The sequence below is a fragment of the Oxyura jamaicensis genome, chromosome 1 (assembly GCF_011077185.1).
Source record: "Oxyura jamaicensis isolate SHBP4307 breed ruddy duck chromosome 1, BPBGC_Ojam_1.0, whole genome shotgun sequence".
NCBI lineage: Eukaryota > Metazoa > Chordata > Aves > Anseriformes > Anatidae > Oxyura > Oxyura jamaicensis.
The window spans coordinates 155975315-156000247 of NC_048893.1; the positions used below are offsets into that span (position 1 = coordinate 155975315).

The window sequence follows — 24933 nt, forward strand, 5'->3', positions numbered from 1 at the left end:
TGGGGAAGGGCTTAAAGGCTGAGTCAAAAGCCAAGAAGTCTCTTTATTTACGCCTACCTCCCAGCCCCTGGCAATCTGACTAATAACAAACTGAGCTAACAGGAAAGACTAGAAAGAGCAGAGAGAACATAGAAGCAGCTTGGATCTAAAAATCAGTCAAACCAAGTGATCGAGTAAAACCCTGCTGAACACCTTGTTTGTTTACTGCATCCAAATGCTTGCAAACAGTTAACTATATGCGGAAAAGTCAGCATAGCTGTGAAGTATGCTGTGAATTTTAATTGAGGAAAAAGGACAAGTGATTACGGGATGGTCTAATGTGCACTCTCTCTGGAAGATGTTTTAAATTGAAGGCTTTGTACTTTGTCTTCTGAACAAAGATTTTGACTTTATGAAGCTGTAACATTACCAGAGCTTGCAGCAAAGAAACTCAGACCAAAGTGTGCATTTTTCACAAAGAAAAATTACATTGCATTCAAACAGCTGCTCCAACTGTGCATTACTGGGTGTTTTGGGCAGTTTTACGGCTGTGCAGGTAAGAAAAAATCTAGTTAGTTAATTAGTTTAGAGTATAAGAAACTCATGTCTTACCAATTGTATTTATTTTTCTGCATGACTTAGTGTAACTTTTATGCTAAATGATGGCTCTTTACCCTGTATTGCAAATGGTCTTCCAGGTGCTTTTATTCGATCTGTTAACAGTGTATCTGGACAGTAGAATGTATATATTAAGGAAACACTGATATGTAATCAGCTGAAGGTGGGAGGAACGTGTGTTTCTTTTTTATTTTCTGAAGTGCAAGTATGGTCTTAAATACTTCATCTGACTGTGATTCTGTTCAGAATTTAATAAACATTCCTGAAGGCTTTTAGAAATCATGAGTTCCAGGCTGGAGGCTTTGAAATTCCACAACTTGCATTTTTTATGTAGTTGAATTAAAACAAGCAAATAAAACTTCAAGAAAGGAAGAAAAAGAAAAAAAAAGAAAAAAAGAAAAAAAAAGAAAAAAAGAAAAAGCTGTTATTGATCATTATTTGACAAACATTTGGCTACTCCTGAAAGTATTCAACTTTCCCTTGTAGAAAGGACTGTGACATTTTTAGTCTTTTAGAAAGCATATTGAAAAAACTCAATTACATTATGCAGTTAGTAATGACTTTCATGAAAGTAGATAAAAACAACAAACCTAAGTTACCATGTAAAGTTTGCTGAAAAATCTCACCACATGAAACAGAAAAAGGTCAGCCTTATTTTTTAAAAATTAAAATTTATTTTATTGTCATTTCATTCAGTAAATATTGATCAAATGCTACTTGAAAGCAGTTTTTATTTCTCAGTTGTAGCCCACTGAGAGTTTCATTACATATTCCTGAGTGTTCAGACCAAAACAAAAATTTTAAAGGGAAAACAAATAAGCTCTTATTAATTTTTAGTATGTGTCTATTTATGTGTGTGTGAGAATTCTAACAGTGCTTCCCACAGAAGTATGATGATGATTAAAACAGGAATGTTTTCCAATTGGTTACAAATGTGGTTACTTTCATCTTTGAGAGAAGGGCTTTCATTTTTATAAACAAATTTTTCAATATGTATTAGAACGCAACATGTTTTTCAGATTACTTTTTTTTCTTTTTTTTTTTCTTTTTTTTTTTTTATTTACATTTCCACAGGGACTCTGTAAATACAATTTGAATTCAATGCAGCTCGAAATTAGAATTCCTACAGGAAAAAAAAAAAAAAAAAAGTGTGCAAACAAGTCTAAATAGTCATACAATAGGTTTGAAGATGGCATCTGTGTCAAAAGTTTACTTTTTTTTTTTTTTCTTTTTTTTTTTTTACTGTGATTCAGAGGAAAAGATATTGATGCATGTAAAGCATGAATAAATATGTAGCATACTGTGATCCTAGCATTATCCTGCATTCATCAAAGTAAAGTTTTGGCATGTTGCAGCCTGTCCCCAGTACTACTTGGGGTGGGAGGTGGGGGGAAGAACTTAAAAGAGATTGTATATATTAAACATAGGCAGCTGTAGTTCAAGGACTATTGTATGAGAAAAAATATATATACATATATATATATATATACACACGTATATATATGTTTTACTGAAACAGAGATAAAATACCATATATTGAAGGGCACTTTCTCATACAAGAAACTATGCAATCACTGCTTTTAAACTCATACATCTGCTCCCAGTTATCAGAAATTTCTAATGGAGGAAAACCACAGTTCACTCTGCAGTCATTTGCTGTTGTGTTTTTTGTTTGGTTTATTTTTTATTTTTATATGTGTGTGTATGGTTTGTATGTGTGTAATGCTCATAACAGAGCACTGAAATCATTGCATACATAAATCTCTACATCTCACTGTAAGAGAAACATTGATGTGTTGCTAGTAACAAAGGTATATTATTATTAAAAATGTATTGCTGAGAAATGACAAAACATACAGCCACAGTATAAGAATATTCATACATATAATTGAATAGATTAACTAATCTTTCAGAAATTAACACCTCAAATAGTTAATTCTGTAATGCTGGTTAATTCTGTAGTGACATTTTGCATTCCATATTTTAATAGTTTACTATGCAACACCATGTGACCTTTATTAGCTGGATTTCTTCAGAAACCAGCTTAGTTCAGTCCTAGAATGAATAAAGCACCCAAAAAATTATTGTGCTGTAAATCTTCAGTCCATTGTAAGATTTTGTTGTTGTTGTTGTTTAGGAAATGTGGAAATATTTATTTTAATTAACGATTATAAACAGAGATTTTGCTCCATCTCATATATCTAGAAATATATTTGTTCCTGCTAATTAGACAGAAACATAATTTTCAAATGAAGTGTGGCATAATCTAATTTCAAACAATAACAAACATTTGATTTCAATGTGTAAATTTTGCTCTTGACTTCATAGTTGTACTGTAATGATGCATATCTCAGGTATTGCAAATTTTGAGATTAGTTTGATGGCTGACAATTTAAGTTACATAATGTATTGCTGATACTGGTAATGACTTATAAGTAGAAAGGCAAAGTTAATTATGTGTACATTTCAAAATATTTGTGTTAATAATTCTAATAATTGGAAGGAGCTTAATAAATAGTCTCAAAAATGTTTGCTCCTTGCCTACTTGTTTCTTCTGAAAGGTACTGCATTGTAAACTCTCCCTTTGTTCTTTGTGTATACAATTATTTTGTGTGCACACTGTTACACTGCTAAAGAGGCTTAAAATGTGTTGTATTCCTGCCTTCGCTAAATATACATGAACTAAACCATGCACATTAAAATTTAATTACAGGAAAAACAATACTTTATCTACTTACTTTTCAGTCTGGGAATACAAGGATTGCAGAGGAAGTACCTTTTAATTTACATACATAATGCAGAACTAAAGGAGAGATTCCCTGTATCCTGCCTGAATGGGCTTTTGCTTACAACATTTTATTGAACAAAACCAAATCTTTTATCTTCTCTTTAACAGCTGGATAACATTAAGTTGAGCTTAGCAAGATACCGCTAAAATCTGCAATGCTATATGGTGGCACAAAGAAACAATCCAAAATATAAGATATAAGTTGCCTGGGGCAGTAACATACTATTTCTGTCTACTGTCAAAACATATGGCATATAAATGGTTTATATATGATATATAAATAAATACAATGCATTCCTGATTATCTCCAACTTAGGTGTATCAGCATGAAAGTACTGAAGCACTCCTCCTTATGACTGTGTCTATTGATTCAGTATATTAAACTAAATATATCTATAACTCTGGTTAGAAAATCATTCAAATGCTTTGCAGGATATAATAATAAAATATAATATGTTAGAAAAGGTGAGGCAGGTCAGCAGCAATCACCCCTCAACCCCTCACCCCTTGAAAGAAGGAAAGAAACACAAAACCACAAATTGTGAAATCATGACTCTTTTGTTTTGTTTTGTATAGAATCTGCTGGGCAAGATGAAGCTCTGGATTCTTACGGTATATTCAGTTCTAGTTGCATCTGACTCTTTCCAGTCAGAGTCTTCTTTTTCTTCAGCCAGAGGATCTTGTCAGAGTTTGTGTTCCTGTGAAGAAAAGGATGATACCATGATTATAAACTGTGAAGAAAGAGGCATCAAGACAGTATCAGAGATAAATGTCCCACCATCACGGCCTTTCCATCTTAATCTGTTAAACAATGGCCTGACTATGTTACATGTGAATGATTTTGCTGGCCTTGTTAATGCTATCTCTCTACATCTTGGATTTAATAACATTGCAGATATCGAGCCTGGGGCTTTCAGTGGTCTCAGCCTTCTTAAGCAACTTCATATCAATCACAATTCTTTAGAAATACTTAAAGAAGATACATTTAACGGATTGGAAAATTTGGAGTTTCTTCAAGCAGACAACAATTTCATCACAGTGATTGAAGCAAGTGCCTTTAGTAAGCTCAACAGGCTTAAAGTGCTTATTTTGAATGATAATGCCATTGAGAATCTTCCTCCGAACATATTTCGTTTTGTGCCATTGACCCATTTAGATCTTCGTGGAAACCAATTACAGACACTGCCATATGTTGGCTTTTTAGAACATATTGGTAGAATACTAGACCTTCAGTTGGAAGACAATAAATGGGTCTGTAACTGCGATTTGCTTCAGCTGAAGATATGGCTCGAAAACATGCCTCCTCAGTCAATAATAGGTGATGTTGTTTGCAATAACCCTCCAGTTATCAAAGGCAGCATCTTAAGCCGATTGAAAAAAGAATCACTTTGTCCTACTCATCCTGTCAATGAACTTGAAGATCCTTCAGGGTCACTACCCTTGGTTGTAACCACCTCTATTGGTGATAGTCACCTATCAACTAAGGTCATTCCTATCCTGAAAGCTCCTACTAAAGAAACAGGTTTAGTGCTTCATACTTCAAAGCCAACTACTCAATTTCCAGGAATCTATTGTCCCATTCCCTGTCACTGCACCAGCCATATGCTCTCAGGAGTTCTCATGCACTGCCAAGAGCGAAATATTGAAAGCTTGTCTGATTTAGGACCTCCTCCTACAAATCCTAAAAAGCTTATTCTAGCTGGAAACATTATTCAGACATTGATGAAGTCAGATCTTGTGGACTATGCTAGCCTGGAAATGCTTCATCTGGGGAACAATCGTATTGAAATCCTCGAGGAAGAATCTTTTATGAATATGACTAGACTTCAGAAATTATATCTCAATGGCAATCATCTTACAAAGCTAAGTCAAAATCTCTTTCTTGGCCTTCTGCACCTTGAATACCTGTACCTTGAATATAATGCCATCAAAGAAGTTTTGCCAGGGACATTTAATGTGATGCCAAAACTTAAGGTCCTCTACTTAAATAACAACCTTCTGCAGACTTTACCACCCCATATCTTTTCAGGGGTTCCACTTACCAGATTAAACCTAAAAACAAACCAGTTTGCTCACCTGCCTGTGAGCAATGTTTTGGATGAACTGGATATGCTGGTACAAATTGAACTTGAAGACAACCCCTGGGATTGTACCTGTGATTCCGTTGGGCTGCAAAAATGGATACAAAAGCTGAGTAAGAACACAATGATGGGTGATATTTTTTGTAAATCTCCCGGACACCTAGAAAAAAAAGAACTGAAATCCCTGAACAGTGAAGTCTTGTGTCCAGGTTTATTAAACAGCCCTGCCCTACCATCTCATGCCAGTTTTGTAGTTGTGACAACTTCTACTACTACTACCAACACTGCAGACACAATCCTGCGGTCCCTTACAGACGCTGTCCCACTTTCTGTTCTAATACTAGGACTTCTAATTGTGTTTATAACTATCGTATTTTGTGCAGCAGGCATAGTTGTTCTTGTTCTGCATCGGCGGCGAAGATGTAAAAAGAAGCAAGCAACTGAACAAATGAGGGATAGTAGCCCAGTTCACCTCCAGTACAGCATGTATGGGCATAAGAAAACACACCACACAACAGAGCGCCCAGCTGCATCTCTCTATGAGCAACGTATGGTTACTCCCATGGTTCAGGTCTATCACAGCCCATCCTTCAGCCCCAAGCACACTGAGCAACAAGAGGAAGGAAGTGAGAAAGTAGGTAATGATTCCAAACATCTCCGCAGAAGCCTCCTGGAGAGAGAGAATAATTCACCTCTTACTGGTTCAAATGTCAAATATAAAGCTACAGATCAATCTGCTGAATTTCTGTCTTTTCAAGATGCCAGCTGCTTGTATAGAAACATTCTTGAAAAAGAAAGAGAACTGCAGCAACTAGGGATTACAGAGTACCTACGAAAAAATATTGTCCAGCTCCAGCCTGAAATGGAAGTTCATTATCCTGGAACACAGGAGGAACTGAAGTTAATGGAGACACTAATGTACTCCAGACCAAGAAAAGTTTTTCTAGAACAAACTAAAAATGAGTATTTTGAACTCAAAGCTAATTTACATGCTGAGCCTGACTACTTGGAAGTCTTGGAGCAGCAAACATGAAATAACACATTGGGCTGGGCCAAATTTCTCTAGTTCTGTATCTACCCCTGTAAATAAAAGTGCCTTATAATAACAAGTCAACAGTCAGAATTTAAGCACAGCAGTAATCCTAGAAAAAAAAAAAAAAACAAAAAACACTCAGGGATCACTGTGGGAAGCCATGGGGTTATGTGCAGGTAATGTTTCACCCCCAATTAACATGAACTGTATGAACTGTGGGAGGAAGATTGCTTATTGCAATATTCCTCAGTGTGTTTTAAAGGTGTATATGGAACTCTCCTTTCTGTACCTAACCTATGGAAAAATATTTGCTTCTTGTACTCTTTTTCTGTCAAATTAATTACATTCCTTAAAACAAACAAAAACACCTGTGTTTGTAGTTACAAGGTTAGAGTGTATTGGTTAGGTATTAGCATAAGTACTGCATATATGGCCATTGTCTACAACAACACCTAACATACCCTTGTAATAAATATGAAAGGATTTGAAAAGTTTTCATACTAAATGTCAGTTAAAAACAAAAGGAAATATTTTTGCGTATGCACCCATACATCCAGAGCCTTCATAAACTTAATATTTTACATGGAACTTCATCAAATATAAGGAAAAATATCTATGTTTACCTAATATCTTATAAAAAGAAGAAAAAAAATCAAACCTTTGCATACTTTTCCCTATCTGATAGCTTTACTTAAGTTTGGACAATCTTTTCTTAAGTTGCTGCTATAAAATATCGTGCATCACTGGTGTTTCAACTCACAATCATGGGCAATTTGAAAAGCTACTGAGAATCAGTTGTAAATATATTGTTGTGTTTAATAAGTTTGATTTTTACATGTCTATCAATATATATAAATAAATAACTTCTGTACTGGCTTTAAATATACCTGGAGGAAATAAGTTTGCTGTGGCTAGGAGCTTCCAGGTGCAAAAGCAGATCCTGACTGACACTACCCAAAAGCAACTCCACCCCCCCTCCCAAATAACTGCAACAAAACACATATATGAGGAACAGTAATAGTATTTAGATGTTTGTACAAAAATATGTTATATTTTGCAGAATCTAGAATAAAATAGTGCTGTGGGAAAATAGGGAAAAAAAAAGTAGAACACTGCAGATTTATTTTTGCAATCAATTCTAACTAGATTTATATTTGCTATTTATTCTGTATAATTTTGTATTATTTTTTTTTTTCTTTTTTCAACTCACAAGAAAAGAAAAAGCTTATTTCTAGCTACCTTTCTAGAAAATCAAGGAACTGGTCTCTTTCAATGAAAATGAAATAAAGCACTTTTTAAATGTCTCTTTCTTAGAGGTCACTTTTTAAAGAATAAGGTCACAACTTCTTCATGCACAACTTTAGAACTTTTCAGGAATTTTCAGAGGACAAGGCTTCTCACTCTTGCCATGTGGACAGAAGCATTTTGTCTGGAGTGCAGTAGAGCCATTCAATTTCTGTGGATGGCTGACACAGTGCCAGAACACAAATTATGACCTGCATTTATCTTCTTCTAAACAAATCTGTGGTAAATTGTCTGTGCATTAACAACTTTTTTTTTTTTTTTTTTTTTTCTAATTTCTATTCGTAGAGCTAAGAATCTAACATTTCTACATATGTATGCCAAACTTAGCACTGAATTTTTGATAAACTAAAAGAGATATGTTCTTTAGTTCATCTTACTGCTGATGTCTTACCTATTTGTATACATATATGTGAGTTCTTTATTTTCTTTGCACATGGGTACATAGATTTCTGACAGAATTTTTTCCTACGGTGTATACAAAAGTCAAATTATCAGTTCTTTCAAATTTGCATAGAGATAATTACTTTGATGGTGCTATCGTAATTTTTGTAACCCAAGGATCTGACCACTTGTTTTTGTTAATAATTCAACTTCAATATTAATAATTTTAAAAAGTCATCACTTTGCTATGGAAGTCAACCTTCTCAGCTTCCAAGAACCAAATGTTAGTTATTAGAAAATAAGTATTATTTCCTCTTTCTACAGCTGAGAATAATTTAGTTTAGAAAATCTCTCTATTGAGGAAACGTATATCTGGTTGCAATATATTTTTTCCTTGCTATCTTTATTCTACACAAGTAAAGGTAATGGTAAGTATTACTTGTGGAGGTAAAGGTGAGACAAAGGGGAAAATGCAACTACTTTAATTTTACATTAACTTAAGTATTAGTGTTATTTTAGCTGTCCTTGCATATCCAAGATATGTGGCATGTGTCTCCATGGACATGTCAGAGAACCTATGGAAACCCCTGCTTTCATCTCGAGGGGCAACTGAAGCCCAGGTGAGATGGCTTAGAGCACTAACATGACACTAATTGTCTACATCTAAAAAAAAAAAAAAAAAAAAAAAAAATCAATTCTGAAAATAATCTATTAAGAAACAATAAAAAATTGAATTCAGTCAATAGAACTGACAATAGAAAGCTTTGTATTTTAAACAGATCCACAAATATCTTTCTGTGAATTCTCAGAGATCTTAAAATAATGTGGAGAAAAAACAACAACAACATATATGGTATATAATAACAGACTTCAGCATTTCTGCATCTTTCATTTCAGTAGTCATTTCCATTAGTAAAAAAATGGGTGTAAAAATAATTCTCTGAAATTGGCAAGATGCAGGGAAATGATGAATCAGGCCCTCAGGCTTTGATTTAAGAGAAATAGTTTTAGACTAAAGACAATTGCCACATGCACAGATGTCACTTTGCTTAGCTGCTAACAGTTACTTGGCAGAATGTTGAGGACAACTGTGTGGCAAAACATTTTTCTGCATTGCAGTCTCAAGGAATCAAAAAAAAAAGCTAAATTCATGTCAAAGCAACTCAGTTACACAGCTGTATCAGAGCATCACTCAGCAGACGTAAACTGAGATTTAACTTTTCATCAGCAGGGTGATTCACACCATTCATTATATTAGGGTGACTGTGGTAATCTGTAACACTGCAAGTGGTTTTGCAGTATCCAGACGTCAGTAGAATGTGGCATGTCATCCATTTTCCTATCATCTGTCCCTGCTGGACTGCCATGTAGTAAATGTTTGTATGACAAGGTGAAAGCAGGTCTGTCTATAGATTTTCCTCATAATAACATTCTGAGACAGTGACTTCCTAAAAGAGGAGATTTTTTTTTTTTTTCTTTCAGTAGGAAAATTTATATTGCCATAACAAAAAGTGATAAGAATTTAGCCTTATATGATTATTCTTCAGATGAAGAATATCAGTATCAGCTGACAAAATCATAACATAAGGAAGGTACAACAGAAGAAGGATGAAGTATGTGTTCCCAAAAGTTATTTGGGAATTTATTTTCATTATATTAATTAGCAACGTGTCCCTAGCATTGTTACTGATGTTTCTGGAAAGTTGGAAGTGGTATTCAGATTTTGTTGTTGTTGTTGCTAAAGCCATGTTCTAGTATTTATTTACTTATTTATTTTCCAATGACAAACACAGTAAAGTGATTTTACACATTTCACTTATCTAGAATAATGGAGGCTGGAAGGCAAAGCAATGCTTGACAGTCTGCAATGAAGTGGATCCATTTTTCTCCTGTCAGCACGACAGTTTAATTGAGTGGAGGAACAGTGTACAGAAAAGAGGTGTACTTGACAGCTATGTTATTGTTGTTAGGGTACCTCAAAGTAACCAATATTAACATTTTTCCCCTTGCATTTGAGTGAATAAAATATATTAAATAACAATATAGACCTGTTCTCTAAAGAAAAACAAAACAAAACAAAACAAAACAAACAAACAAACAAAAAACCATACTAAATACATCTATTGCACTAATTTATTTTGACCTGCTTTTGTATTTTCAACTTCATAAATGTCAAACATAATCCCGTTTCTTCCTGCTACAGGTATTTTTCACACAGGCTTTTAGTATTTATTTAGTAATATATTCATATTACCTGCAGTCTCTTCAAGCTTATGAACAGAAAAAAAAAAAAAAAAAAAAAAAAGAAACACCCCCCCAAAAAAAACCCTTTCCAACAAAAACTGTGAATTTGCACATAAATTATTTGTCTATTCTGAAATGGTTCAGTAATTTCATGCGCTCTTCTCCATTAGAATGACAGATCATCCTTTCTGTATCCAAGCTGTAAATTGAAAATAAGTTCATACTTTTTCTCTGTGGTGTGTTAAAGCTACAAGATTTTGAACTTGAGCCTTTTTTGCCTTTAGTAACTGATTTTCTAATTGGAATCAGAGGATCAGGTTCTGGCCTCTCTTCATAATAAAGAAGTCCTAAATATAACCCCCAGTAGCAGCTCCTCATGATGTGAAATTTACCTGCATAGGGGTTGCTAACTGCATAGTATGCTAAGCTGAAAAGATAAGCTTGACTTGGAGGGGAAAACACTTTATCAAGAACCATTTCTGTTATGTGAATAGAACATGGGTATTTACTGCAATGAAAACATTATTTCACACGGCATAGTGGTAAGGGAAAAAAAGAGACTGAGTCTCAAAGTCAGCATCAGAAGGAATTCTGTATTATAATGTTGAGGATGCAGTTTTCTAGAGAAATATACTTCATCAGCCACACCAAGACAATCTGCACATTTCAGGTAAATGTCCTGAAATTATTACATGGCTAAAAACAATAAAGCACTTGTCTTAATTAAAAAGATCAGTTAAGAAACTTGCTGAAGACTTTAACTATTTCTCTTCTCTTGTACTGCCCAAATATAAAATACCTTCATTTCCATTAATGAATTTCCATCATAGACAGATCCTGTTCTGCCACAGATAACCCCCTAGCACTAAACTGAAACCTACTCCATGGGGAAGTTTTATGTGTGTGAATTGCCTTCAGTTTTCGATTCCTCTGTCACTTGATGTTTGGTTTACCCTACTGGATTTGGGACAGGGAAATGGATCTATTACTGAGCTTACTATAATTCAAAAGATTTGTCCCTTTTTGATTTTCTGAAGTTAATGATATTCTTGATCTTGTTCCAGGAGATGGTTATCAAATACATTTTTTTGTTTTGTTTTGTTTTGTTTTTAACTTGAAATAGAAATGAGCTGTAGATGGAATCAATATGGTTAACTTAACTGCCATACTGAAAAGATATAGCAAGGCATTTTCTTTCCTGCACATCTCCTAACAGTCTTTTGGCTTCTTGACACAACAGAACAAATTCTTAAGAGCCACAGTCTAATGGAAAGCAGTTAACATCAAAAAGAAAGTAAAACACCAGATGCTGTTCAGTTCTATGAAAGCAAGATGTGATGAAGACTTTTTTTTTTTTTTTTTTTTTTTTTTTTTTAATCAGTTTCAACAAGATGGAGTTCATATGTTCCTCCTATTTTTACTACAAGGACTACTTCTACAGTTACTTTTAGTTCATGTTATGGAATGATAGCAGAGAAAAGAAGAAACAACTTAGTTTCATATATTAAGGAGAAATATTATTTATTATAACTTCAGCTGTTTACCTTTGTAGATTAATTCATCTAGATTATTTCATTTTGAGACAAATTATTTTAGGAAATAAGTATTTTAAAAATCTTCCAGTTGTAATTTATTACCTACTAAACTCCAGAGAAGTATATATATTCAAATATAAAGAAATCTGGGCCCCTTTATACATCCAGAAATCTGTCCTATAAAATGTTAGCATAAAATTACTTTTTAGAATAAACTATAACTTTTATTTTTTTTACCTTATAAAACTATTATTTTTAGTTTTAAATTAAGAGCCATCCCAGTATTTTTGCATTTTTTAATTGAAAACCAATATAACACTTTCATAATTATACATATTTGAGTTAAATACATATTAAATATTTCCATAGTAAGACATATTAAAAAACAATACTGTCAAATATAATTTGACACCCATCTCTTCTTTCTCTTTGCAGAAACAATGCAGTTTGCTGTGGAAAGCAAAACAAAACAAAACAAAACAAAACAAAACAAAAAAAAAACATTTCATGGGCAGGAACAAACAAACAGAGTTACTTTGTGTCTTTGTGACTTATTTTGTGAGTGAAATATTTTGGATTCCAATCCCTGTGGTTCAGTATGTTCATAGTATGTTCATAGGAGACTGGAAGCATCTAAGAGGCTCAGACTAAAACAATTAAAGGCATGACACTGTTAACACAAAGGAGTGGCTTAATTAATAGTCTATGTAATCATGTTCTTTTGTAAAAAGGTAGTTGCAACAACACTTTTCAAAAGATCCGGTGTGTCAAATTTCCTTTGAATATATCTGCTACATTGGATCCCAATGGTCCTCTTACATCTTTATCTTTATGAAACTTGGTAAGATGTGAGATGCAGGCTGCCAGTGCTGGGCTAGTTTACAGGCATCCAGACACTCTGTATGCTCGGATATTTGGAGGCCAGCAAAAAATCTCTAAGATGATGTGTTTAAGTGGAAGAGATTCTGAGAAACAATTAAAGATTTAGCTGGCTCTTTTCATCTTGCCCAAGATGTTCAATATTCCATAATATTATATAATGTGATTTACGGATAAATGTAAAATACTAATAAATCAGAAATGTAACATTTAGATGTCACTGTTCACAAAGGGTAAATGATTACATGAGATATCATGGAATTAATGTGAAGGTAGGGAGACTTTAACAGCCTCTTGTGTTATGTAAGTGTCTTTAAGTACACTCAGAAATAACACTCAGTATAACCTCAGAAAAGTTGATAGGGGAGAGGAGATTTTTGTCTATCAACTACTCATGAATACAGCATTTCTGAAGGGAAATGCTGTTCTGAGGATAGCTAACTTCATGCTGCCATACATGATATTATGAAGGCTGAATCATGTTCTATATTTTCTAACATAATCTTGTATGATAGGTTGAAATCTGTCACTGCTCTAAGCTCTAAAGTGTCATCTGAAGTCAGCAGGACTTTTTGCATACCTAGATTCCATGATTATTTTTACTCATAAAAATGCTCACAGAATAAACACATTTTTTATTTTTTTCCTATATAAAAGCAATCCTGTAAAGAAAATGATTTATTCTGAATTTTTGATTCATGTTTTAATCCAAGGGCCATTAAAACTAAACAAATATGTCTTCCAGGTCTGGATTTATGCATCATTGTATTAGAAGTCTATAGTTTTGCCTGCACGTATAGATTTAAAAATTGTGCAAAAACTTAGTGGTGTTGTTGCACTGTCTTTCATCAGCCAGCATGAATTGTGAGCACGAGACCAGCTATCATTCTTAATTTTAAAGCCAAACCATATATACATGAGGTTCTGAAGATTCACTTGACACTGCCTCCTGAAAAAGTGAAAGTTATGTCTTGTTGGTTTTTTTTTAAGTTCATTTTCTCCAACAGATAAGCATGTAAAGAAGATCATAGTGTAGGTTATAGAGGTAAATATCAATGATAAACATCTAAAAGATATCTGGACATTAAGAATAGCCTTCTTCACTAACAGAAGTAGTGCAGCACTGAAATAGGTTACCCAAAGTGTCTGTGGAACCTTAGTTCCTTGGAGATTTTCAGGACTTTTTGTATAATTTCAGCTGGTCTACAGTAAGCAGCAATACTGCTCCAAGCAGCAGGAAATGGAACTCTATAGCTTTCAGAGGTCCCTTCCAACCAACATTTTTTTGATTTTAACATGATACTGCAAAAGATTTTTGAGGACAAAGTGGAAGGGTGTTTATTTTCTTTATATACACTTCCTCAATATAGAGTTAAGCAAAAAGGTACATACAATACTCACCAAACAGTGAAATGAAATAAAGACTTTTCAATTAAGTCCTGTAAGATACAGAGAAGCAGTAATATCAAAGCTGCAACAACTTAAACAGTGCTTCTCTGATGTTGGTCAGAATGCATGTGAATTGTGGGTACCTAAATTTATTGTTAACATTTTTTTTACATGACATATTTAAAATCTCTAAATAAAATACTGAAAGTATCTTAAACTCTTGATTGATTCTTTATTATTATTATTATTATTATTATTATTATTATTGTACTATTTCAATTAATGGACCCTGTTTTCTTGAAATACTGTTTTCAAAGGTGGTGATAGTCTTACTTTTTCAAAGGGTCTTCCAGGCTTTAACAGGTCTTATTTTATATATTCTATTTGTCAGAAAGTCAAATTATTGTGGTCTATAAGATTAATGCGAATCGTAAATTTAAAAATATTTTTTACATAAAATGCTACTTTGAATCTTTCAAATTATGGAGCAACAGATGGAGCAAGGTTCTTCAGATTTTGAGTGTTTTTATTTATTTATTTATTTGCTTATAATGCTTTTGGCAACAGTAAGCTTATGAAAAGTTTTTCATACTACTAAAATTCCTTTGAAACTCTAGGAATATTCAAAATATAATAACAGTAAAATATGTTGTTTTTTATTAGAGGTGTTGGTAGGACTGTCAATATCGACATCAAGTTTCTTGTTAATTGCTGTAATCTTCTGTAAATCTATGGTAAGTTGACTTGTTAGCAGAAAAGACACAATACTTTATATCCCTTGTAACAAAACTTAGTGTTCAATTAGTTTTGAAACAGACTTCTGAGAAGTTTAGATGGCCACTGGAAACTGATGAAAGGTGTTGAGGATGAAAAAAGAACATACTTCAAATAGTTAAGTAATGTTTAAAGTTACTATACCTAACAAATTATTCTAAAAAGATTGCATTTTCAGTTTGTTTGCTCTGTTCCATGGGTGATATTAGATGTATGAACAGCTTTTATATCCTCTGCTTCACTTGCCACTTAGCTAGGATCTTCTTTGTAACTGTATCAATTCAAAATTATAAAATTTATAGGCTTTAATGAATAAAGTAAGCATATATCTTTCCGATAAACACATCATCACAGATATTCTATCAATTATCATCAAATCAGTTCACTTTGGTTACTACCACCTTTTTTTGTGTCATGAACTACTGCGGGTAATACTGTGTCACTTTCTTTTCTCCATCAAAAGTGTAAGAAAGACTAGAAATATGAGTATTAGAAAACCTACTGATCAGATAAAAGTACTCAATGGAACTATTAAAAAAGACATGTATCCACATGTTTTCTCAAATAGAAGTGTCTTTGGTTTTAGTTGGACTACAGGTTATATCAGAAAATAGCTTATGCCTCTAAAAAAAAAAAAAAAAAAAAAAAAAAAAAGCTTTCAATCAACCACTGTGTTTTCTTGCAGTGTGTTGTCAGGGAAAAGAAGGTATGGAGGTATGGGAAATATTAATGTTGAGCAGTGGAAAAAATATCAGACCTCATTGATTTAAATGCATTCCTTCATGCTAATTCTAACTGGTAGTCTTATAGTCCTTGTACAGTACCTGCTATCCAAAGCTAGATAACAGAAAAAGAGAAAAAATGCATGCAACAATATTTGCCTTATTCTTACATTCTTTCCCAGGCATATACTTCTGTCTTTTTTTGGAGAATGAATGGATCTTTGATTTGACCTGGAATGTCTGTCACTAAGTTATTGTCCAGAGTCACTGTGGAACCAATTTTCTCAGGCAGAATTATAATTAGAAGTGTTTTTATTTTTAATTATTTTTAATGGACTTTTTTTTTTTTTTAAAAAAAAGGAAATTCCTAAGAATTATTATAATTATGTATTACATTAATCTTGTAATTTATACCTCTGAAAGGTAGTACACACCTGCATGTGTTTCTAACAAAACAATTATTTAGCCAGAAGAGGAAGTGAAAGATTCAAAATCAGAGAGACTATAAGAGAAAAATATGATAAGCTATGCAGAGAACAACAACAAAAAACTTCAAATCTTTTATTCCTTCATGACTTTTTTTTTTTTTTTTAACCCATTGTTTTCCTTAAAACACCACCTATGTCTTTCTGTCCTCCATTGGAACTTCCTCTTAGAAGTGCAACTGAGGTTTCACTGCAGTACTTTGCATTAGATCAGTTATGTTCCTTAGCCTGTTTAAGTATTTCTTGTCAAAAAAAAAAAAAAAAAAAAAAAAAATTGTTATGTGGGAATTTTCAAATCTTTGTGGGTGTGCATTGTCATATGTAGGTAGAAAACAATTACATTTGTAACTGACATATTGACATTAATGTCAGATAATCACAGGTCTGATGTATAATTTTATAGTTTTCCAATGTAGAAGGATACTTTTTTATGCTGATTTGCCTTATATATATATATATATATATATATCACAAACTGTGTTTTGGTCTTGTTGTCAAGTTTTCAGGTCTTTGCTACTTATCACCATGTAATGGGGCAGTCTCTATCCTGGGCTTTTAAAAACAGACCAGATGGGTAATTTCCTAATATATTTGCTAGCCTATATCTTATTATTTAGGTTCTTTTCTCTTTTGGAGTGAAAACCTCACAATACAAATGAGTAAAACAGTTTGTGTAGATCGGAGAGCAGGGGAGGAACCATATCTCAAGCTGGCTGGGAATTTTCCATCAAAGTAAATTTGATGGAAAAAATGTATTTTCAAAAAACAAAACAAAATAAAACAAAACAAAACAAGACAAAAACACACAGTATTTAACACAGGAAGACTTTTTTTTCCATAAATAAAATTTTTTTTTTTTTTTTTTTTTCAGTTGAACACAGTTGTCAATAATCAAATCTTTCAGTTTGTCAAACTGCACTGTTTTGATTTAGTTCTACTTTATCCACGTATAATCTTTAATAAAACCCCATGGAAATTGTAGGAGGTAAGTCTATCATTTTTTTCTGCTGAAAAAGTTTATTCATTGAACAATACTTTCCACTGTATCTTTATAATTTCCCATCTAGCTCTACTTCTGGAAGGTATGGCAACACAATAATAATAGTATAAAATATACAGACTTCAAGATGGCAAAGTATTATGGTGGTTCAGTACAAATTTTGATTGTTGTGACAGTCAAAATGTTATCAAGCAAAACAAAAAATAATGTTTCACATTGGAATTATATATATACATAAAGTTGAACATATATATGAACAACTTGTCATAAATATTTTACTATTTTTATTTTCTCTTGTAATGCAAGTTCAAACAGTGATGAAGTTCAAATTTTTCTACTAGAACAACTATGTGTGAAACACAGCAAATAATTTACATAGCATAAGATTATCAATTCTCATGAACTGATAAGAATGTTAATTACATAGTTTGGAAGCCAGACTCTTAAAACACACACCTTCCTGGAATCACCCATACCAACAGAATTCCAGGCATGTAAGCCTCTGCACTGGCAGCTCTTGTACTAGTTGCAGATGATTCTTCTGACTCCCTGACAGATATCATGAAGTAGATGACCTGCAATGTGTATTTAATGTTCATAAAGCAATGAAAGAGCCTTGATTCCCATGGCCTGGAACAGCTTTTAGTTATGGATCAAAATCTTTCACTGCAATTCTCTTCTGACTAGTTTAGAGAAATATGTTATGGGTATAAGAAAAATAAATATGGTAACTACTGAAAAGTGTCTCTTTTGATTGAGAAAGTATAAAGTAAGCCTCTGCATAAAGAGGTATCCTTTTTTGTTGTTGTTGTTGTTCCTTTTTAAAGGACCTAAGTAATAATAGCTATGTAGTTTTCCTTGGTATGAAGGAACTATAAGTATAATGACAATTTAATTATTTCTCTGCAATTTATAGCTGGCCTTTTGTGTAAAGGTAGTGATTTTGGTTCTTTTCTGCTCATTTTGCATACTTCGAAGAGTCGAGAGTCCAATACTGTCAAGAGTCCAATTATCAAGGAATTTAAAATCATATAAAAATGGATAGTCAAGCAGATATTTCAAGTATCTGACAAGTGATAATTTAGTAACCTGAAGAAACACTTTCCGCTTTAATACGTGTCTCTTGCAGAGGATAGTAATACTTTCTTTATCACCTAGAAAAGAAAATGGAGAATTACACATGAAAAACACTGAACTAAGAGTAGTAATATTTGGACCATCTCCCCCCCCTTTTTCTTTTTCTTTTTTTTTTTTTTTAAAACCAACTGTTTTAAAAACATAAAAAAAAAAGCCATTTCTTGTTTTAAATGTTATATAATTATTTCTTAATTTCTATTTGAACATCATTTTTTTTTTTTTCCTATTATTAAAAAAACAAGAGGAAAAAAAAAAAAAAAAAAAAAGGTTAAAAATAAGAGTTGTTATGTTGTTCTGCTATCATATATCTACTGGGGAAGTATGTGTGTATCTGTACTTATTTAGTTATTAATCTTACTTATTAATCTTTCTTATGTTGTTGGTGTAGTGAGGGATCAGTTTTTATACTCCAGTATCCATTACATATCTTTATCAACTCTACCTAGTAAATATGTTATAATATACAATTTTTGTGTCCAACCAACAAGTTAAACTTCAAATTATGGAAGTTTAATAAGCAATTCCACCTTTGTTAGTGGGCTTGGATCGTTTGTGTAAAAGAAGAATTTGGCAGTGATGTAATCTAGTTATCAAAAATTTTTCTTTGCAGGGTACATTTGGAATATTATCAAAGATGAAATCCCAGCACTACAAAAAAAAAAAAAAAAAACTATTACAGATAGTTCCACTTATTAATCCTATAGCCAGACAGAGGCAAGACTCCCTCTTCACTGGCTGAACTAGTAATGAGGCTGTGCACATATTCCCAATAGGTACACATACACCCAGAACACATACACATATATGCAAGGCCAGCCACACAGTTAAACACAGGTAAAAGACAGTGCTCACATAAGCACAATGGTCTCATCTTGTTCCTCTCTGTATCTTATCAGGAGTAAGGCCTGTTAGTGGGAAATAGATACATTTATAAATATATCATACATCTGAATATACACATTGAGAATCCTTCCAGTAACTGGATCTGGAGACTCAGTCTCCCCAGTTGGTGGCACCAGAGGCCCCCAGCCCCACTCCAGTTGCCAATAGCAACTGTCTCACTCATGGAAACACACAAATCTCACTCCCACAGGCAAACTCCCACAATAAATAACTTTAGACACCCAATATATCTACTACTGGTTGTGATGGTTGTGGATGCCCCATCCCTGGAGGTGTTCAAGACCACATTAGATGAGGCCTTGAGCAACCTGATCTAGTGGGTGGCGTCCCTGACTATGACAGGGGTTTGGAACTAGATGATCTTTGAGGTCTCTTCCAACCCAAACCATTTTATGATTCTATGATTCCATGATACTGCCTGCAGATCATCACCCCAGCAGGCAGCTGGGGTGTGAACATTCATGCTTTGCAGCCCTACTCTATCTGCGTGTTTTCAGATGCCCTTGCACACATGTACACATACATGAACACACACAGACTCTCTTCACCCCTCCCCCGTCCCTATCAATTACCCTTAGACACAGTCTACCCAGCAGCTGGTCCTTGGATCCTCTCAGATACAGCTACCTCACACACAGACAGCACATGCGGATGTGTCTCTTAGTCTACCTCCAAGCCCCACAATACTTGGCTTACATTCTCTGATCCCCTCAGGACCCAATCCGTAGATCCTCCAGTCTCTCCAGTATCCAGCACAGATTCTTATATAGGATCATATATAAGAGCTTGGGTTAAAAGGGACCTTAATGATCATCTCATTCCAAGCCCTCTGCCATGGCTTGGGATGCCACCCACTAGATCAGGTTGCCCAGGCCCTCATCTAACCTGGTCTTCCAGGATGGAAGACCTCATCTAACCTCACTTCCAGGGATGGGGCATCCATAACCTCTCTGGGCAACCTGTTCCAGTGCCTCATCAACCTCTGAGTGAATAATTTCCTCCTAACTTCTAATCTACATCTCTCCTCTTTCAGTTTAGAACCATTATCCTTGGTCCTATCATTATCTGCCTGAGAAAAAAGTTGCTCTACTTCTTTTTTATAAGTCCTCTTTAAGCATTGAAAGGCTCCCTGGAGTTTTCTCTTCTCCAGGCTGAACATTCCTGTCTCTCTCAGCTTTTCTTCATAGGAGAGGAAGTTGATCAGCCATCTGATCAACTTTGTAGCCCTCCTCTGGACCATCTCTAACAGATCCATGTCCTTCTTGTTCTGGGAACCCCTTTGATACCTGCCCTCCAATCTGCTTATCCTACTCACAGATTAGACTTGAAATTCATTAGCCATTAAACACTGCTATATGTAACCACATAATAATCAACCACTTCAGTTTCTCTAGTTGCTGGCACCACAGATAAAAAGGCTGCCAAATCCTGTGGTACAGTTGAAGCTCCTGCACTCAGATCTCCATACATTCCCTCACAGACAGAACAGAGAACCTCCTCACCTAGAAAAATAGTTATTTCTAGTGAACAATCAAATTAAAAGTGATCTCCAGAATAAAATAAAACAAAAATAATAATAATAAACTCTCCTCTGGTTTCCTCAGTATAGCTTGTAACTGTGGGAATGGTATAGCTTTGCCTGTAACTGCTGTCTGCACCCGGGCCCTTGCAGGGGCAGGACATCTCTCTCTTAAGGATTTGTGACAGACTTGGCTGTTTGAAGCTTGTTGGAGCTAGCTGTAGCCAGTTCCCTGCCCTCCCCTTGGAGCTGATGTGACTCACCATGCAAGCAGAGCTGCCCTTCTCTTTAGGATCTCCACCAGCTACTAGAGAGAAACAGCCTAGCAAAGCTTGGCCCTCCCTCCCCTGGTGATGCAACCAGTGAGGACTGGTGGGTGAAAAATGCATGCTGAAAGTTCTCAGGCCAAGGAAGGAGGCACCATCCCCATCAAAGAATGGTGCCTCCCATCTCCCCTTTGCTGGAGCACCCCTTTGCTCCTCCCAGGAAAGAATAAGCATGACTATTCTCCTCTTGCAGTAGTTCTTATGGTAAAACAAAGACCCTCCCCCCCCCCCTTTTTTTTTTTTTTTTTTTTTTTTTTCTTTTTCTTCTTCTATAAACATTTAAACTGTTATTAGTATTTTCTGTATTTCATATTTTGGAACATTATTTAGAATAACAATAAAATATTCTGTTTTTAGGATGTGTTTGCTTTTGCCTATAAGAAGATTTCAGTAGACAGAAAGCTTTCTGTCGAAGTTTTACTTTTTCATGTGAGGGAATAGAGAAGGAGGTGCTGATCTCTCTCCTCTCTCCGGTGACCAGTGATAGGACATGAAAAAATGGCTTGAAACTACGTTAATGGAAGTTCAGATTGAATATTAGGAAAAGGTTCTTTACCAAATGGGTGGTTGGGCACTGGAACAGGCTCCCCAGGGAAGTAGCCATGGCCCCAAACTTGTAGGTCTTCAAGAACCATTTGGACAATACTCTTAAACACATGATTTAACTCATAGATTTCCCTGTGTGCACTCATGAGTTTGATTCAATGATCCTCATGGCTTCCTTCCAATTCTATGATTCTAAGTAGACAGCCAGGTAGGCATCAACAGAGTTAAGTAATACAGTGTATTACTTAAATCAAAAAGTAAGACTTAAGCACTGAGACAGCATTTAGGCAGATTGGCCATTAGGATTTACCTTCACCAACCTCTAATCAGTAAAACTTAATAAAGGTTGAAAATGTTATGACAAATACCTTCACTTCAATTATATGAGCAAAACTTGAAATAATCTTTCATTGGATCATAAGGCACGCCATTGTTTATTTATTTATTTACATAGTTTTATTTATTATAGTTATTAAAAATGTGGTTTTGCTACAGCAATATATTTTCTTGAACTAATGTTTAATGGTTTCCAAGTTTGTTCAGAGCAAGAATCCTTGCCCCATTATACATCCTGCTTTTTATGTTATAAAAATGATTTTTAGGAAACAAAAAGTTTGTATTTCCCCAGAGCTTATACTGTTCACCTTCACTTGATCCTAGAACTTAATTTTCCAATGACGAGACTACACTCTGAGGTTTTCAAATGAAGAGCTACTTATCCATACACACAGAGGAGTACGTCATATACGTTGGGGCATGGTGCAAACAAAGGATTCATTCTAAGAGGAGGGTGAGCAACGGTCAAATCACATTAAAGGACCTAAGGGCTCTCTGCTCTGGAAATTTAAGCTTCTAAACAAGGTAAATTAAAAAAAAAAAAAAAAGTTACAATATTAATTAGAAATAGCTGAACATCATTGTTTACAAGTAGGACTTTTTAATACTATTACTTTTTAATTCCATATGGTTGTCAACATAGATATTACATTTTTCAGTCCCTTCTCCCTTAAATGTCTGCAGAACACCCAGAAACCTGTGGACATTACTTACTTAGCATAGGATACAGATATTACTGCATAGTTCTCTATATTAGTATATAGCACACTATACTAATCTAGAAAACTCATAGAGCATACAACCTGAGAAAGAATAGGACCAGAAAACCATTTTAATGCATTAAAGGAGCAGGAACTATTATGGATTTGCAGTTCCAGGAGTACAGTCACTGGGAGTTTAAGTAAAATACTTTATGCAATTTCTGTGACTATTCATATTTTACTGTTGATTCAAACTAGCAAAGACATTTTTTGAGACTGAATATTACTATAGTAAGTATTTTAGCAAAGATTATATTTATGAAAAATTGTTTTATTTATTATTTTTTTTTAATATATGGAATAGAAGTTACTGAAATGATAACCACAATCTCTGTTTTGCTTCATCTATGTATAGTGATTGTGTCCCTATGAAAAAGAGAAGAAATAAATACATTTGCCTTTGTCACTTGTTCATCCTGACTTGCGGAAGTGAATAGGATAAATGAAGCAGCAGACACACATTTGGTTCTTTGATACTTTCCAAGGCCCTTTGCTAACCAAAATGACCAAAGAGAGTCTCCAGAGGGATTTTCATACAGTTTATAGCAAATTGAAAGAAAAAAAACAAGGTGGTGGAGGTAGGGGGGAGGTTAACACCCAATCTTGTGAGCTTATTTTGAGATCCAACAGGCAAATGACATTTTCTCTGGTTAATGGGCCCATTATAAGGGCCCATTATAAGGGTTGAGTTTACAGTTCTAGTAACAAAAGTGTAACCCACTCAGAGCTGAGTCAGTCCCACACTACCAATGAATAAAATTTATCTTCATGGTCTTTGGTAGTCATAAGGTATTACGTAAGTGTTCATTTGAGGACTGAAAAGTAAATAGCTCAGCTCTAGGATGAGATTTCTTATTTCAGTCAAAATTCAGCAATTCCCTAAGTTCACCTTTCAGTTGCTTAAAATTAGTATGTTTGTATTTGTCCAGACACATTGCCTGCTATTTATGTAACTGGTTCTTTGCAGACATGAAAGAGAATGAGGTTCTTGCTCTGTGAGAGAATCTGGATCATTCAGCAATGAAACACAGGCCTTTTTCATTTAAGTTACAGGAAAGCTTAAGATAAGACAAAGCAGCTGTACAGTGTTAAACCATTTCTTTTATTACAGTTACCCTGTAATAACAACAAAGAAAATGTTTTTGCTGTCTATTTACTTACAGCAGAAACAACCAGATGTTTGAAAGAAATAAAAGATAATGTACAAATATTAAATCTAAAAGATATACATATACACTGAAGCAGATGTGTGTGCATATAAATTAAATATAAATTAAAAAATAATAATCTTTTGATCTTTTGGACAAGTGCTAGTTTTTGTTTGTTTGTTTTTTGTTGCTGTTGTTGATGTTGAGGCAGAACATTAAGCTACCTAACTAGCAGCAGAACAAAATTAGTAAGTAGCAATTCTGTAAAAAATGAACATTTTAAAATGGTTCGTGAACCGACTATGATTAAAGAATATTCCACGTTTGAAAAGAAAACAGATGTGCAATAAATAGTAATATTTTCCATTTGTTCAATACCAGAGGCCTCAGCTGAATTACTATTTTTGAGTTTGTGCACCATAATTTAAGAATTTAGAACAGCTAGAAAAAGACCAGAGGATGTCATACAGAATAACCAGTGTCTAGAAAATATAATTTCTTTAAAAAGACTGAATGAGCTGGGACTGTTTATCCTAATGAAGAAGAAACTATGGAAAGAACATGGTGATAGTTTATATAATACATAAAAGTATGCTGTAAAGAGGAAACAATTTCTTAGGAAAATTGTAATAGTCTTCAGTTCTAATTGTGGAAAATTAGGTTAGATGTTACTAAGAAACCCCCATAGAACTTTATAACAAAGATAGCAGAACATGTAAATAAACTGAGAGGTTCTTAAATCTCTGTTACGGGAGGTCTAACAGGAAGTAAGTAGGACAAACAACTGTCAAGACTATCGTGTGTACAACTAATTCATCCTTGTAGCAGGAGTTTCATTTCAGCTACTTCAACTCTTCTAATATCAACAGTGAGTTTTTTTGTTTTTGTTGTTATTGTTGTTGTTGTTGTTCCGTCAATGAAAAGTTTCACTACGATAGTCATTGATGCATTTTTAAGACATGACCATTTGTCTTAAAGTTATTGTAACTTTACAAAACTTAAAGTTATTGTAACTAAATGTATGCATGCAATATAATCTAAATT

General features: G+C 34.0%; 1 protein-coding gene across 3 annotated transcripts; it reads left to right on the forward strand.

Annotated features, from left to right (window-relative positions):
- Positions 1–24328, forward strand: SLITRK6 (SLIT and NTRK like family member 6). 3 transcript variants are annotated; one of them, XM_035319699.1, is made up of 4 exons: positions 1–535; positions 3962–6536; positions 9906–9910; positions 24319–24328. In XM_035319699.1, the coding sequence occupies exon 2, from the start codon at positions 3977–3979 to the stop codon at positions 6497–6499; it is 2523 nt and encodes an 840-aa protein (XP_035175590.1). In that variant the 5' UTR covers positions 1–535; positions 3962–3976; the 3' UTR covers positions 6500–6536; positions 9906–9910; positions 24319–24328. The 3 variants fall into 3 exon arrangements, with proteins under 3 accessions (XP_035175590.1, XP_035175584.1, XP_035175578.1); XM_035319693.1 differs by lacking the exons at positions 9906–9910; positions 24319–24328 and adding exons at positions 14746–14752; positions 20287–20298; XM_035319687.1 differs by lacking the exons at positions 9906–9910; positions 24319–24328 and having other exon boundaries at positions 3962–7652.
- Positions 24329–24933: the final 605 nt, after the last annotated feature.